The 15,236-nt window shown below is 48.3% G+C and overlaps 6 protein-coding genes across 7 annotated transcripts; 3 read left to right on the forward strand and 3 right to left on the reverse strand.

Annotated features, from left to right (window-relative positions):
- The first annotated feature begins 581 nt into the window (after positions 1–581).
- LOC128731754 (ankyrin repeat domain-containing protein 13D) lies at positions 582–4,463 on the forward strand. 2 transcript variants are annotated; one of them, XM_053824893.1, is made up of 5 exons: positions 582–686; positions 1,005–1,137; positions 1,201–2,271; positions 2,346–2,691; positions 4,016–4,463. In XM_053824893.1, exons 1-5 carry the CDS (start codon positions 582–584, stop codon positions 4,299–4,301), a joined length of 1,941 nt encoding a protein of 646 aa, XP_053680868.1. In that variant the 3' UTR covers positions 4,302–4,463. The 2 variants fall into 2 exon arrangements, with proteins under 2 accessions (XP_053680868.1, XP_053680869.1); XM_053824894.1 differs by having other exon boundaries at positions 582–680.
- A 1,607-nt stretch (positions 4,464–6,070) lies between these two features.
- LOC128720376 (dr1-associated corepressor) lies at positions 6,071–7,453 on the reverse strand. The gene is made up of 3 exons (XM_053814044.1): positions 7,412–7,453; positions 7,212–7,284; positions 6,071–7,089 (listed from the first exon to the last, which is right to left on the reverse strand). Exons 1-3 carry the CDS (start codon positions 7,451–7,453, stop codon positions 6,071–6,073), a joined length of 1,134 nt encoding a protein of 377 aa, XP_053670019.1.
- Positions 7,454–7,881: 428 nt separating this feature from the next.
- On the forward strand, positions 7,882–8,405 carry LOC128730744 (uncharacterized). Its single transcript, XM_053823824.1, has 2 exons — positions 7,882–8,015; positions 8,110–8,405. The coding sequence occupies exons 1-2, from the start codon at positions 7,978–7,980 to the stop codon at positions 8,261–8,263; spliced, it is 192 nt and encodes a 63-aa protein (XP_053679799.1). The 5' UTR covers positions 7,882–7,977; the 3' UTR covers positions 8,264–8,405.
- Positions 8,265–9,099, forward strand: LOC128730743 (mitochondrial import inner membrane translocase subunit Tim10). Its single transcript, XM_053823823.1, has 2 exons — positions 8,265–8,566; positions 8,655–9,099. The coding sequence occupies exons 1-2, from the start codon at positions 8,416–8,418 to the stop codon at positions 8,780–8,782; spliced, it is 279 nt and encodes a 92-aa protein (XP_053679798.1). The 5' UTR covers positions 8,265–8,415; the 3' UTR covers positions 8,783–9,099.
- A 44-nt stretch (positions 9,100–9,143) lies between these two features.
- On the reverse strand, positions 9,144–12,224 carry LOC128720548 (nuclear exosome regulator NRDE2). Its single transcript, XM_053814223.1, is given in 2 exon segments — positions 9,144–12,021; positions 12,157–12,224. Coding segments are annotated over 2 exon segments (2,946 nt in total).
- Positions 12,225–12,680: 456 nt separating this feature from the next.
- Positions 12,681–14,475, reverse strand: LOC128731691 (7-methylguanosine phosphate-specific 5'-nucleotidase). The gene is made up of 4 exons (XM_053824823.1): positions 14,102–14,475; positions 13,506–13,698; positions 13,192–13,425; positions 12,681–13,122 (listed from the first exon to the last, which is right to left on the reverse strand). The coding sequence occupies exons 1-4, from the start codon at positions 14,464–14,466 to the stop codon at positions 13,006–13,008; spliced, it is 909 nt and encodes a 302-aa protein (XP_053680798.1). The 5' UTR covers positions 14,467–14,475; the 3' UTR covers positions 12,681–13,005.
- Between the last annotated feature and the right edge of the window lie 761 nt (positions 14,476–15,236).

Below are 15,236 nucleotides of genomic sequence, written 5' to 3' on the forward strand. Positions count from 1 at the left end.
AAGTACGTAAGAAAATCTCAAACATGAACTAATTTCCAACAGATCCTGAATTGACAGAGGCGAAAAATTCAAAATTGTCAAGGAGTATGTCACTATTGACTTTCGCCGTATGTGCGTGTGTACAGACGATATAGTTCCAGTCGGTGTTTTGCTAAGGGGAGAGTTTTTGAAACGTTTATTATATTATTCATTTTTTTCTCAATTTGCGTGTGTGACCATTGGAAAAGCGAAGCTAAAGACAAAGTTTTGGTCGTGTGTCTCCGGCGTAGATCCCTCAGGCGGTGGCAGGTTGCGGATAAGAAAAACACAGGTTGTTTACAAATATCTCAACCCCACAGTGAAGAAAACGAAAACACTAAGAAGGGAGAGGAAAACTCAGAGCCCTAATTTGCGTCCGGGGTTTCCTGGTGATAGCATCGTCCGTAGGAATAGGAGAAATTTTCCGCTAGTTAAAGGTTCATTCACGCAGGACCCGCACACGTACGGTTGCAAGTGATTCCTTTTGGGGTACGGTGTTGATGCATACTATACTACACTGCTAGTAGCTGGAGGAACCCGCGCAGTGGTGATATCGGTCGAAAATGATTACTATCGATAAGATCAAGGAAGTCTTCCCCATCCACTGGCACGTTTGGAACAATGACTTCCAGGAGCTTCAGCAGGCCATCGGCGAGAAAACGGTAAGAGTAGCGGCAGGAGTCACTCTCCCAGAACGGATCGGCATGCTCCATATTGGTGCGCCCCGGTGGTAGACGTGGAACTGAAAATGATTAATCTAATTAGTGTTCTCGGTTATGGTCTAATTCGATTAGACAATTTTTGAACAAACCGGCAAAAACAATGCCGTCTCGCTGCGTAAGCGACGGCTAATCACGTCATGTGCCGGGGTGGCATGATTCATGCATTCCTCTGATTTCCCCGAAGACATATCGATCGATCCTCCCGGTCAGTCATCTCGCACATGTACCGTTTGTGCTAACGTTTGTGTTGTTTTTGTCCCACAGCATGACTTGGAAAAGCTTGACCCACGTGGCCGGACACCGCTTATGCTGGCGGTGAAACTATGCCACCTGGAGTGCGTGAAAGCCTTGCTTACCGCGAAATGTAATGCCAACGTCGAGTGTGATGGATGGTCAGGTAAGAGCGATGACACAGGTATGGAAGGGAAAATTCCCAAACTCATTATGCTCCCTCGTACAGTGGTGCAGGAAGCCGTCTGCTCCGGTGATCCCAACATACTGACTGCCATCCTCGAGGTGCGCGATTTGCAGCGCCACATCAAGCGAGTGTCGCACGTTCCGCAGCTGCTGCAGCACCTGCAGGATACGCCGGACTTTTACGTCGAGATGAAGTGGGAATTTACCAGCTGGGTGCCGCTGATGTCGCGCGTTTGCCCCAGCGACACGTACAAGGTGTACAAGCGCGGCTCGAACGTGCGCATTGACACGACTTTGCTCGGGTTCGATAATAACACCTGGCAGCGTGGCAATCGTAGCTACATCTACAAGGGTCAGTCGAACACGGCCAGCATGATCGAGATCGATCATGACACGGGCGAGGTGTCGGTGGAGCACATGCGCAACATCGAGGACGAAAATATCGACGGCATCAGACCGAGCAAGGAGGCGGTGCATCTGCGCCTGCAAGCTCCGGTCATCTGCAACCACATCGACATGGACAAGATCAGCTTCGAGCGCAACAAGTCTGGGTTTTGGGGCTGGCGCAGCGAGAAAGTGGAATCGATCAACGGGTACGAGTGCAAGGTGTACGGAGCGAGCAACGTTAAGTTTATTACGCGCACCCGCAATGAGCACCTTGGCAGCGATCAGGCTCGGATGAAAAATTCACGCACTCCACTGCAGCACTTCCTGGGCATGACGGAGGAGGATTATGATCACGGTGCGGTGGCCGGATCGAGTACAAGTGCCCTTAGGGAGCCGTCCCCGGTTGGGTCGAACAACGGAGACGATCGTTCGCCGGACGGGTCGGACGAGAACGTCGGTCATGAGCAGTCAGGGACGGCTCCATCGGCGGAGGAGTACTTCTCTGAAATCGACCTAAATGGGCGGGACGTCGGCAAACCAATGCGAATCACTGCCAAAGAGCAGCACTTTAAGGCGAACATCTGGCTGAGCGAAGAGTTCCCCATTAAGCTGCAGGAACAGGTATTACCGATACTGGATCTTATGTCTACCATGGCCAGCCCGCACGTATCGAAGCTGAAGGACTTCATTACCATGCAGTTGCCGTCGGGATTCCCCGTTAAGATAGGTAAAGTCGTTGGGTGGATGTAAAATACACTTTCCTTCTTCCATTCTAACGCAATTGAACGATTTTTGTTCCAGAAATTCCCCTCTTCCACGTGTTGAACGCGGTGGTTACATTCGGGAACGTGTTTGCCATCGAACAATCGGTTCCGAATGTAAGCCATATCCGTGAAAGCGACGACCGGACAACCTGCGTGATCGATGACGCGTGTTTCGAGGCACCGAGCGGTTACGGCGTCCGGCGTGGTATCGCCGACTTCCGACAGCAGCTTACGTTCGAGGACGAGGACGAACTGATGCAGTTCGCCATACAGCAAAGCCTGGTCGAGTCGGGAAGCGAAAACGACAAGGTCGACATTTGGGAGGCGTTGAAGGCACCTAGGCCACACACGCCGCAGTACTACGAAGACGAACAGCTGCAGAGGTATGGTAGCGTAGAGCTGCATGGAAACCATTTCCGGAACCAATGGGTTACTGTTTCATATTTATATTTAACTTATACTTCTATTCTCAAATTTGGGGATACTTTTTTTTCTTATCGTATTTGTCTCCTTTATTGATCATTTCTTTTAATTCAATCGACAATCGGAATTTTTAATATTCTCTGTTTTGTTTTCTCTCTTTCTACTCTTTTTTTATACCTAATGCTTAACAAACTTCTCGACTAATCGCAATCGTATCGCTTCGTCGTAATGCCTCGGCGTTTGAGCTCGAAATTCGCTTTTCTCACGACCCTTCCCCTCCAGTAGTTCCCCTGCTCGTGCCGCTTCGACAGAACCGAAGAAAGCCGGCACCGCGTCCTCCCTGATCGGAGGGATGCTGCCGGCTTCCATCGCCCGTAGCCCGTTGAAGAAATTATTTACCAAAAGTTAATTGAAATGCGTCCTCCAATGTTCCTAAACGCACCCGCTTCTGCGTCTTTCCTACACTATTGTATAATGACAATCCAGAAGCGGTGCGATGCAATTTTTTGATACACGTTTGCTCTCCACGCGAGGAGACACGACGAGTAGGAGTTTTACAAAAAGAACACGTTTTTATTCTGGTGCATGACATCCGCGCGAGTGCGCCCACACGTAGCATTGTAAGATGATTTACATGGCAATATGATGATTTGTGAGGTGGATTATTAGTTGTGCGTACTGCAGCATATCAGCTGATGACGATCCTGCGGGACATTCCATTTAGGTTTGTTAATATGAGCGCCACTCGCATGAGTAGGTTGTGCTTAACAACGGGCATTAAGCATTTTCCACGTGGCTTCTATTAATTTTACGTTACGCGCTGACGCATTCGTCACCATTCCTTAATATTATAGCAACGAGGCAATTTCCGCGTGTGGTTTTATTCTCGAGCTTTAGCAGAAGTGTTCACAGAACAAGAAAAAAGTCCTTTCTCCTATAGCTATACTACTGCACTATGTTTTGTTGGATTTACTCGAGCAAACTTTAGCATGTTTTAAATAAAAACCTCCGTCAGTGCACTTCTCCATTGAAATGTAATTACGTTACTAGTAAAGTTTGCTTGTTTGGCGCTGGCCTCAGCGATAGCTGCTATTTATACGCTCTCTTCGCGCTCGCATCTTCCACTGTAGGCACTCTAGGTTGCATACGCATTTCGGTAGAATAGACTAATCGCACACCCGTTCCGCCAAAATAATCCTCCGCCCTTGCCCTTCACTCGTATCGCTAGTACAAAAACGAAAAACCCACACCATGGTTCGCTTTTTTATGTCGTGTAATTCACAGAGCTTTGCAAGAATCACTGATAACCGGATTTCAAAGCAGCAGGTCGGGGGCCATTTCCGAGACCGGTGGTCAGCCACCGGCGCTGGCTCTCGATCACCAGGCGGCAGCGTCCGTGGCCGCTAGCGACGGAAACGATACCGAACCCAGCCCCAACTGGTACGTCGATCCCAATCTGCAGCTAGCCATCAAACTCAGCCAGGAGGAGGAGGCACGCCGCGAAGAGGAACGGCTGCGGGAAGAAGAAATGCTGGCCGAAGTATTGCGGCTTAGCTTGCAGGATAAATAGGGCAGCCTGCGAGTGCAGGATGGCTTAAAACGTGCGAGTAACCAAATACAAGTTGACGGTGGTCGCGAAGGCCGATAACGACGATCGACCGTAGAGCGAAGGCTACAACAAATTCGTTACCGTGAGAATGGAGGGCTTTTTTGGCCACTTTCCGTGCAACCGAGGAGCCTGTGAGAGAAGGAGGCAACTCCTTCAACTGTGTATGTTCAACGGAAAGGAACAACGAAGTTACGCTCGTTGTTCGGAAACGTATTTAACCACCCAAGTTCCAGGGAGTCCTTCCCACGTATCCATGCCCTTTCGGTGCTGGTGGCCATGCCCATTCGGCTCCCCCGCCTTTTGGTGCTGTCCCGTGAGTGCGCCGATATCTTAGCGTCCAGTAGCTTCCCTTCAAACGGCTCGAGCAAGCAGTACAACGCAACGATTTTCCAATTTTCCTTCCAAAGCATTCTCTTACAATCGCTACCAACATCCGGTGCAAGATTCCTTCCGCAAAGCGAAAAATGGCGTTGGCAGATAGATCCAGAGAGAGAGAAAGAGTGACTACTTAATGCAATGTTTCCTATCGACCATAATTACACGCTCATCTATAATATGATGCGTGCGCCAAAGCTGACCTTGCCGGATTTGATAGCTACACTGTTTGTACTACCTGAAAGGCGTAAATAAGCAACAAAAAAAGAAAATTAAAGTTAAATATAAAACTATTTTATACTAATCGCTTCATAATCACAGTCAATAAATTTTACCTATTTATATTAATAATTTACCGGTGCTATCGCTTAATGGAACGCTTGCAACGGCAGCCTAGTACCATTGAAAGAAGGCCACGTTAAAAGGACATGCACATTTAACAAAAACACTACCTGAATAAAGGGCGCGTGCTGTTGATCCTTTAATACCAGGAACGAATGGGAGAGAACTACTCAGTTTCGGCCTTTCAATCCGCCTTCCTTCTGCTAGGACAACACCGGTTCCCTTTCTTTCTTCGGCTATGGTCAACCGTTTAAAGCGCGTGGTTCTGAATGTTTCTCATCTACACAGTTTTTAATACACGTTCGATTCAGTTCAGTTGTTTTTCGCATTGTTTGAAGGCAATTTTAAATTTTGAAAAAATAAAAGAAAAAGATAAACTTACATATTCCAAAGTTTTCAAAACAAAATAAAAAAGATTATACACTAAATTTTGGGCTTCTGGCCGTGATTTTCATCCAACTCGTGCCTCGCAAAATAAAAAAAAACTGTACACCAACGGTGGCGTAGGCCTTTTCGGGGGTTTTGCGTGCCGTGGTGAAACCTTGCAAACGTAGAAGATGCATGCGTCCTTACACGCACCGACAATCGTGCTCCTTTACACTTGTACATGAATAAACAACCTCCCGTAGTAGGCTGTGGGGACCTAAGGCTTAACAATTGCTTTTTGAACACACAAAATGATGTACTATATACAATCAACTTTCCAAACCGTGCTTGGTTTGCCGGTACAGAATACGATGGAAATACATGTTTCCTTTGCCGTTTTTGCGCAATTCCTCTCACCGTCGTCGGTTTTCGTGGTGCGCGCCGTGATTTGTTTGCTATGCTTATATGGTGAAGAAAATAATCGTCCGTTGGGTGTGGTGAGAACGGGTGGGGGATGGTCAGTTGAAACAAAATAAATGCAAACAACGCATTCCCTCCGATGGTGAAAATCGATACGATCGAGCGATTCGATAGTACCGCTTCCCTTTGTAGCCACAGACAACAGAGTTGTTGGTGAGATGGGGGAGTTAAATATCATCGTAATCTTCATCCATCCCAGGGATGGTAGAGGACAGGGCGGAGAAAACGGGCGGGACGGTCGTCACCGGGCTCGGTAATGGGGTGGCCGATGAGGACGTGCTGCTACTGCTGGTTTGTGGGGACCCATAGTGCTTGCCAACACCCGCAGTGGCCGCGTATTTCTGAGGTGACACCACATTCATGGTGGGCGAAGTGGCTAGGCTGCTGAGATCAATTTTGATCGTCGGTTGTAAAGGCGTTGTCCGATTCGGTGGCGCTGCCGTGCTCCCCAACGTGGACGTGGCCGGTAATCTTAGGTTGGAGTAGTGCAGCTTAATCACTGGCTCGAGCGTAGCTGCCGGAGAGGTTGACGGTGCCGGCAGGCGTTCGAGTTTGTATGTTATCTGTGGCGTTATGGCACCGGGTGTGGCCTGTTTGCTTGCCACGCTGGTCGTAGCACCTGGCGCGGCGGCCGGTATGTTTGGTAGGATGTCAATTTTGAAGGGCAGGGCTGCAGACACACCCCCGGCCGGGGCTGAATTTAGGCGGTTCAGCTTCGGCGGAGATGGACTGCTGGTTTCTTCCAGCGATATTTCTTTGTAAAAATTTAAACTGCTCCCTTGTCCGAGACTTCGCTTGCCCGTCTGATGGCTGTTCTGTGCGACCATCGAACCCGTGGCCGACGCTGGGGAGTAGGATTCTGAGCGCTGAAGCGGCATCGAGTGTACCTCGTACGACAGCGTCGTGGATCCTGCTCCCCCGTTCGAGTACGAGGCAGATGACGAGGAGGTCGACGTTGAGGCCGGTGAGGTACCTTTGACACCGTACCCGGCCTCCGAACCGGATAGGTCTTCGTTGATACCGATGTCCGGGATGTTTTTGACAAGGTCACGCAAAAAATCGAACCGGCTTTCTGAAATGATGCACTGTTTCATGTGTGAGGTGGAGAGAGTTTTGGCGTTCCGCGCGTTGGTGATTTTCAGCGTCTTGGTCAGCAGTGACTCCACGAACAGTTCCAGTGTCCTAGGTGCGCTAAGGGCAACGGGGATTTGGTTAAGGAAAAATGGAGAAAGTAAACCCACAAAAGCAAGCCCACGAGTGTGGAGCAAATGTTTATATGCTTCAGCAACGTGTCGTTGAAAAGGATATAGATTATAACAGGAACTGCCTGCGCCACTTTGCCCACCTCCTCGTCGGTTTGCATTATCTTCTTAATACGGCCCTGTAAGATGAGAATAGAAACGGCACATTAGCACTCTCCAGGGTGTCACACAACGCCCAGGAAACGGTTCACGGCAGGCACTGACTAAAGCCGGTTCCTACGGATCCACTTCCTTGCGGCCACTTACCGCCGGAAATCGTGCGTTATACTTTTTCTTCTTTGAAGGCATCTTGATCTGAGCGGCGCAACTGCGGGAGATGCGTGCGAAAGATCCGAGAACTTTAAACGATTTTCTCCCCACCCGAGCGGAATGGGTTTTTAATTTTCCACACTTGTCCACTGCACTACACCACCTGCTCGATTGGCATGCGGTCCTTGGGAAGAATGGCAAGACAAATGCCGCGCCGCAAAAGATGATTTCCGGCCTCCGTGCCGCTAGCGAATTTTTCCCCCAAAACGCGTAAACGAAAACAAACACCGATTGCGATGTGCGCTTAAAATTTGGCGTTCTCAGAACGACACACACAATGTTTCAAGAACGGAGCAGTGTTGTCGAAAAATAGCCCTTTGACAGGACGGATTTCGCCCGGCTAGCAGGGCGAACTCGAGCTGTCAGTTGCACCGTGTGATATGCACTCCTGTCGTGTTTCGTAAGAACCCGCTTCACCGGATCGGAGAAAATATTCGAATGTGCGGAAAGTTTTCCGGCGTGTAGTGCATGTAGCAGCTGTTTGCGACCACTCTTACGCGATTATGCGCCTCGGACATCTGGGAAAAATCGGAGTCGGCTGGTGAGTAGAGGCAAAAAGCCACGGTTCCAACCGCAAGCAAGTTTCCGGACATAAACACTAAAGTTCACTGTTTTGCTGCTCCTTCGGCCTGCAGGGCCATCATCAGTGTACTAGGAATATGCGCATTCGTTGCATCCAAGCAATCCGTCGATAAAAATCGTTATGAAAATATGAAAATTCGAGAACGAATGCGACAATCAAACGTTGGCCAATACGAAGTCAAGGAACCGCGACGATTCGACGTATAAAAGGCATCAAAACAACCGGTAGTTATAACCTCTCCGGGAATAATCAGGCCCACATTGCTACTAAAGAACGGAAGCGAGTAGATATTATCTCCAACGGAAGGAGAACGCATTTGTACAGTTGAAGCACAGATTGACAGAAAATCGCCACCAAAATGAGCATGCCAGAGCTAAACGCGGCGCAGCAGGCCAAGCTGCAGCTGATGCAGGAGATGGAAATCGAGATGATGTCGGATTTGTACAGCCGCATGACACAGGCTTGCCACAAAAAGTGTATTCCGCCCAAGTATGCCGATTCGGAACTTGGTATGCTGACAAATTAACACATGCGCTTCCGGCGCACGAGAACTAAATTTATCCTCTGCTAACATTTTTTACTCTAACATCTTCGTAGGGAAAGGAGAGTCCGTGTGCATCGACAGGTGCGTGGCGAAGTATCTGGAAGTACACGAACGCATCGGCAAGAAGCTAACGGCTATGTCCGCGCAGGACGAGGATCTTAAGAAGAAGATGGGCGTGTAAAAGCACGTCGAATGGATCCTTAGCCCTCATGTTCACTAGGATGTAAACTATAAGGAATCGTTTGCATGCGTTAGGTTTGAATTACATCTCTCAACGTCATCTGTTATTTTTTATGATTTGTTATCATTCGTTTGCGCAAAGACACCGCAATTGTTGCAGCTCAATTTGGCGGTGTGTAGTTGCCAGCACATTCGATTCATCTACTCCATGCTCGTGTCGGTTGAATCATTCGGCGTAAATGACATTGCATATGCTCGAAAATGATAGCCCCCGATACGGAGTCTACGAATAGACGAATAAAGCAAACGCTGAAGAAAGTGTGCTAAGTCAAAAAAAAGCTTTCGTATATTTGCACTACGTTTCATCCATCTCTCAATATAGCAAGTTCCTCCGGGATGGCGTGCACCCTTAGTTGCTTCTCCATCATGAGATCAAGCAGCTGCGAGAGCTCCTGAGGCGCACAGGATGCCCCATCAAGATAGAGCGCCTTGTTCCAGGGACATGCCTCGAGGGCCGCGTACAACGTTCGCCGGCACTGCTCCAACACGCTGCATCCTGGCGGAGCGTTCGGTTGATCGAACAGCTCCCGAAGATACAATCGCCAAAGCAGCGCGTTTTGGTGAAGAATCGATGATCCGCTGGAAGATTTTACAGCGCTGCTGAGTAGATTAAGTATACGCTGTTTGTACGGCGTTTCACTAGCCGTATCGCCCGTACTGGCCGTTTTCGATCCCCGATACCGAGCGGCAATAACCAGCAGCAAGACCGCTTTCGGTGTGAGATGATTACCAAGTACGCCACGTAACCGCAACCAGGGCAAATTTTCGTTAAATACCATCACTCGAAGGGCCCGCAGGTTGGCGGGAAAATCGTTCAATGCTCGATCGACTACATCGAGGAAACTTCTCACGTTTTCTGCTGACGAAACTCGATCGTTGCTAACCCGGGTGATCTCAAACAGCTGAAGATAGATGTCGTACAGCTGCCGCCGCAGGAATTGCTGCCGCGGGTTAGCAGGTTCGTTGAACAGGAACAGAAACGTTTCCAGCTGTTTCTTGGGCTCCGATAGGTTCGATCGAATTAACGCGAGGTACAAGACGTACGCTTTGATCGCACTTATCATGGGGTTTCGAGTGAAACGTTGCTCCATTGAAACACCCGCGGTGGAATCCTGCTGTGTTTCGTGTCGTACCGCTCGATTTACGCGATCGTTGAATTTTTGCAGGGCCGATAGCTTAACCGTGTCTGGCACGGGGGGTATTTTCTCAGATGCCTCGAAACTCAGTTCCAACGGTTTGAGGGCCAGGTTTGTGAGGGCTCTCACTGCCTCATCCTTGTGGCCGTTGATGAGTAGCAAATCCACCATCGTTAAAACGAGACAGAACAGATCATTATCATCGTCTTGCGTATCACTATTCGAACAGTACACCTGCACGGAGGTGGTGAAAATTTTCCTACATGATCCTGTGAGACCGGACATTTCGTACTCTAGCAACCCGTATTCGGCGTACACGGCCAGACTGTTCTGATTCGAGCTGTGGGTGTGCTTCAGAAGTTGTTTCACACGCGCTCGAATGGGTTTCGATTTTTCCTCCTCTAGTACCGTTGCGGGTGGGGATGATAGAACTTTTTCCTCGCACGCAAGTATTCGCTCGAGTTGCAGATACAGAACCAGCAGAATCGCACTTTGCGTTCCAGTGAAATGGTCAATCGTTATGGCAAGGAATTTTCGAACCAATTCAAGGTACGATTCGTAAGCTATGTTCGCCTTGATGTACGACGGTGCCACACTTAGCTGCTTTATGAACGCGTACAGTTCACCGTCCAGCGAACGATCGCGGTACACATCCAGAAACACCGGTAGCAATTGTTCTGGGTAGTCCGTCTCGTACGGTTCCTCGTCGTTGATTGGCTGGGAGAACGGAAATTTCATCAACTTCAACGCCGTAAGTGTCAGCTCGAACGAATACGACTTGTTGATCAGGGGATACACAAAGCCTACCACGTCGTCGGTCAACACCATCCGCTGAGGATCACTGGCTAATCGACCACCTCCGAACGGAACGTAATGGAAAGCACCGCGAAGCAGCTCAACTCTCAACCAGATCTCATTCATCGGCAGGCCAGATTTTAGGATCAGCTCCTCGTACTCAATCAATTGCTGAAAATGTTCAGGCGAAGTGAACATGTCTCCTCCAGCGGTTCCAAAACGGCCACTAACGTTCATACTCAGCGCGTGCTGCAGCATCCCAAACATCAGCTCACATAGGCCCGCCTGACGGCAGAACGTGGCGCAATTCTTAAACACCTGTAGCATCGTTTCGTCGCTACGACGGGCCATAAATAGGGAACGAGTGCTTTTCTCGTACAGCTTCAGCACGTCCGGCACGATGCACTGTGCCATCGCGCACTGCTTATTACGGATGAGCGCTCGCCATAGCGTCACGTTCGTTTCGTCCTTCGCGATAGCCTGTCGAATAAGATCTAGCACCTCGTCCGTGGGATACACGCGTACGATCGCTTCCAGATACGCCACCAGAAGATGCTCGTCTGCAGGGAAATGGCTACGAGCGCGTTCGACGAGAGATAACTCGCGTTTGTGGTTCTGGTAGCTGTCGATGTGGATAGGATTTTCTTGCCGGAAGCGCATGAGCTCCATCCATTTGCCCACGGTATCCTCAACCCGTATAGACCGCTCCAGATCCGCTTCACGAGCGAATACTTCCTCTTGCGTCAGCTTCGTGCCGTCACGTTTACTTTCTTTTCGTGGCGCCCTAAAATATCGCTTGCAGCGGTCCTTCTGTGGGTCGTGATCTCCAGCAAATCCCTTCGTTCCAAGGGCTCTATACGTTCCTAAGCGATACCGAGGACATGCCGGACGGTGCAGCTTTTCAACGGTCAAATATATCTTCAACGGATCTACGTCGGTATAGTATTCGGTTTCAGAAATCCTTACTGAAGAGGTAGTCGCGGTTGGCTGCTCTTCACCCGAACGATCCGACGATGACGAGCTGTACCTTCGTCGCTTAGACTGCTTTTTCTTGTGTTTCTTCTTGTGCTTTCTTTTATGTCGTTTCGAGGAGGTTTCTTCAGTGTGTTCAGATACTTCTACTCCGCGATCGAATGCTTCGGCACGATCGGAGTAATCATCATCAGCAGCGGATTCATCGTCACTAACATCCGCGGTTTGAAATGGAATGAAACTCTGGTTCGTTAGCCAAGCTAGCTCGGAGGGTTTGCTGCCTACAAGCGGTAAAGAAACGAGAGAGAACAGATCGTATCAACCCATGGCGGAATCTCAAGACTATGCGAGGTTCTGAGCGGTTGGATTTCACGAGACCGTTTAGAAACAACCCATTTAACTGATTTGTGACCCTTAATTTCACTTACATTCACCTATTGTCGCTTGTGGTGCTGTATTGTAAGCCGGAAATAACGACATTATCGCTTAAACAAAAACAAACGCAATATTATTGAAGACATACGATTTCCCGGTCGAAAACGCGAGGTTAGTTTACTTGTCAAACTTTGTTTACAAATACTGCATTTCTTTCTCAGATGCATCAGGCCGGTTGCAGGTGACAGATGCATTTTTAAATCAAACATTGCTTGCGAAGAGTTTCATGCATAATTTATTCCACCAAAAGTGTAATGTAAAAAAAACTTCTCTTAAGTAATAGACTCCTTAAACCGGACCACGTGGACAAGCTTGATTTCATTTAATAATCCAATACTTACCCTTGCTTGTAACCTTATACATACTTGTACTTTTCACTTAAAACATTATATTCGTTAACACGTTTGAACGTTAGTAATCGGTATATCTGCCTTTTCTGCCCAATTTGTTTTTTATTTGGGTTAAAATTCGTAAATACTTCGAACGATAACTCTATCGCGCGATAAACATTTGAAGTTGATCAAAGCAAAAGTGTCATAGAATAGAAAAGAATGATAAACGGGACCGAATCAACGTTATTCAACTTCACAAGAAAACAAACTAACGAAATACGATAACGATCCGAATGAGGCACACAAAAGAAATGTTTGCCGCGAAACGTTGAGCTAAAACTGCCAGCAACAAGAGTCCTGGTGTGGCGTCATGAATTCAACAAAAACCGGTTGATGCCTAACGCCTCAGCTTCGATGGCGTTCTTGCGAATTGCCGCCACATTGTGCGCTCGTTAGAAGCACGTGTGCAGTTACCAGCTGCAACGCCCGGGCGTTCACTGATGCGATCGCTTCCTCACCATGTCTATGATGGCCCTCGGTACGTCCATTGTTTGATCGTCGATCAACACAATATCGAACGCAGCCGTGTATCGAGGTAGATTGAGTTCGGGCTGCAAATAGAACATGACAGTGCACGTGAATCGCACGGAAAAAAGAGCTAACCAACACCAAATACTCACGTGATCGAAGAGGAAGCCGATCTTAAGGATGTGCGATGACGATGGCACGCCGTTTGCCATTCCAGCGTCACCAAGAGAGTCGCCCATAACTATGACATGATCCCGTGAATGCACGATATCGTAATACTCCGTGCCCTCGAGAACGGTTTCATTTTTGTTGAATGTATGTATCATTGGATCCTGTAACCCGTTCAGCATTCCATTTTCACTGAATTGCAAGAAATTTGATACTAACTGTATAAAGCAATGAATAGAATTATCGTTCACATTTAAAACAAAGCTAAAAATCTCTCTCTCACTAGCCAATACCTCACCTTTACGTTTGGATACATAACATTGGCGTGTTTTAGTACCGATGACACACAGTTGCCAAGGCCAGCCGAGAAGACGAGACACGGTACGTTTAGTTCATGCAATTCTTTGAACATCTCATGCGTACCATCTCGCAAACCTTCCTTGTATCGTGCTGCCACCTCGTCGATATCCTCCTGGGGTAGCTTGAATCCTCTTAAAAAAATAAGAAAACACTATAAATTAATTTAACAGAAACGTGTAATATATTTAAAAAAAACCAAAAATCTAAGTTTGCTATCTGATGCCCTGGTGCTAAACACGCGCCTAGAACTGTGTCTGGTCGATGGCATCGTTATCAACAATGTCTGCTGTTAACCGCAGTGTGCTATCGATAACGCGACCAACGACAATCTTCATAGCATAAACCAAGCAATCGTTTAACAGCTTTCCGTTTGATTGATGCTTCAGATAGCCCCGACATGTGATTGGGTAATTGGTGTGGTTTAAGTCGCTGAAAACCAACTTCCCAAACAGCGAAAACCTCCTAGAGGTCAAAGATTTCTTTTTTCTGCTCGTACTGAAAAATCTAATACTGAAAAAAATAATATACACTCACTTGAGAAGGTCTCCCGTTTTGGCCCACCATTCGATCATATAGCCCACTTTTTCCTCGTGCTCCATATATGGGTCTATTTCGATGGGGCGATATTTGTGGTACAGATTGCGCTGCTCCAGTATCACATCCGCTGGGATGGATTTGCATTCGTTGAACATGCCGAAGCTGGTCAGCACCTTCTCGCCGTTGCTAAGACGCTGCTTGGTGATTGTGTAATCGAAGTCGGTCACCACTTGCAGCTTCTCCGTTCCGCCGATCACCAGCTCACTCAGCATCCGTTCCACTTTGTCAGGGTTGAGGATTACGACGTGTTTCCGCTGGAGGGCGGCCACCTCGCTTAGCTGAAACTTTCGCTGTCCCGCCATAATCGTGCGTCGCAGGACCACTTGCCACAGCGGAATTTTCCCGACTGCACGAGGTACCACAAAAAACCGAACGACCGACGCCTGCTTCGATCGCGCTTGCCTAGCTCAGGCAAGGAACGTTTCGCTTGTTGTGATCCTTGCTAGATGATGCACCTACCAGGTACTTTGTCCCGCGGTCACCGTCGCCTACGTGGTAGTTCGGACCCGAACCGAGGAACAACGGCAAATGCTATTTTTACTCGTCCCCACGAAATGCTGCGTACGGGCGGCCGCTAGGTCGTTCGTAAGTATAAACGTTTTCCCACCCCCAACGTGGTCGCTACTTGTTGCACCACACACCACCTGCTCTGGAAGCACAAAACGACGCGAAGGTGGTTGTTTTGAAACGCGAACGGACGGTACGGTAGCAGCAAAACACGACTAAACAAACAATCTGTGTACGTATCGTACGCACGGCGTTCGTTGGTTTTGCTTGGTTACCGTTTTGCGATATTTTTCAAATTTGACGAGAGCGCACCTTGCATATAGCTGCTAAGCTACTTTCGTTATTTTTCACCCCCTTTGCTATATTCTTTACACAAATTATCAACAACCGCAACGAAGCAAGATTACATATGGGATTTTACTTTCGTTCAACGATTCGCTTGCGTCGGCAGCAGAAAATTAGACGTAAACAAGTAAACATTCTAATCAGGAGCGTGCTGTCAAACGCGTGTCTGCGTTGCTACGATACCAGCCCTGCACAAGTGACAGCATGGTAGTTCCAGACA

The sequence above is a fragment of the Anopheles nili genome, chromosome 2 (assembly GCF_943737925.1).
Source record: "Anopheles nili chromosome 2, idAnoNiliSN_F5_01, whole genome shotgun sequence".
Taxonomy (NCBI): domain Eukaryota; kingdom Metazoa; phylum Arthropoda; class Insecta; order Diptera; family Culicidae; genus Anopheles; species Anopheles nili.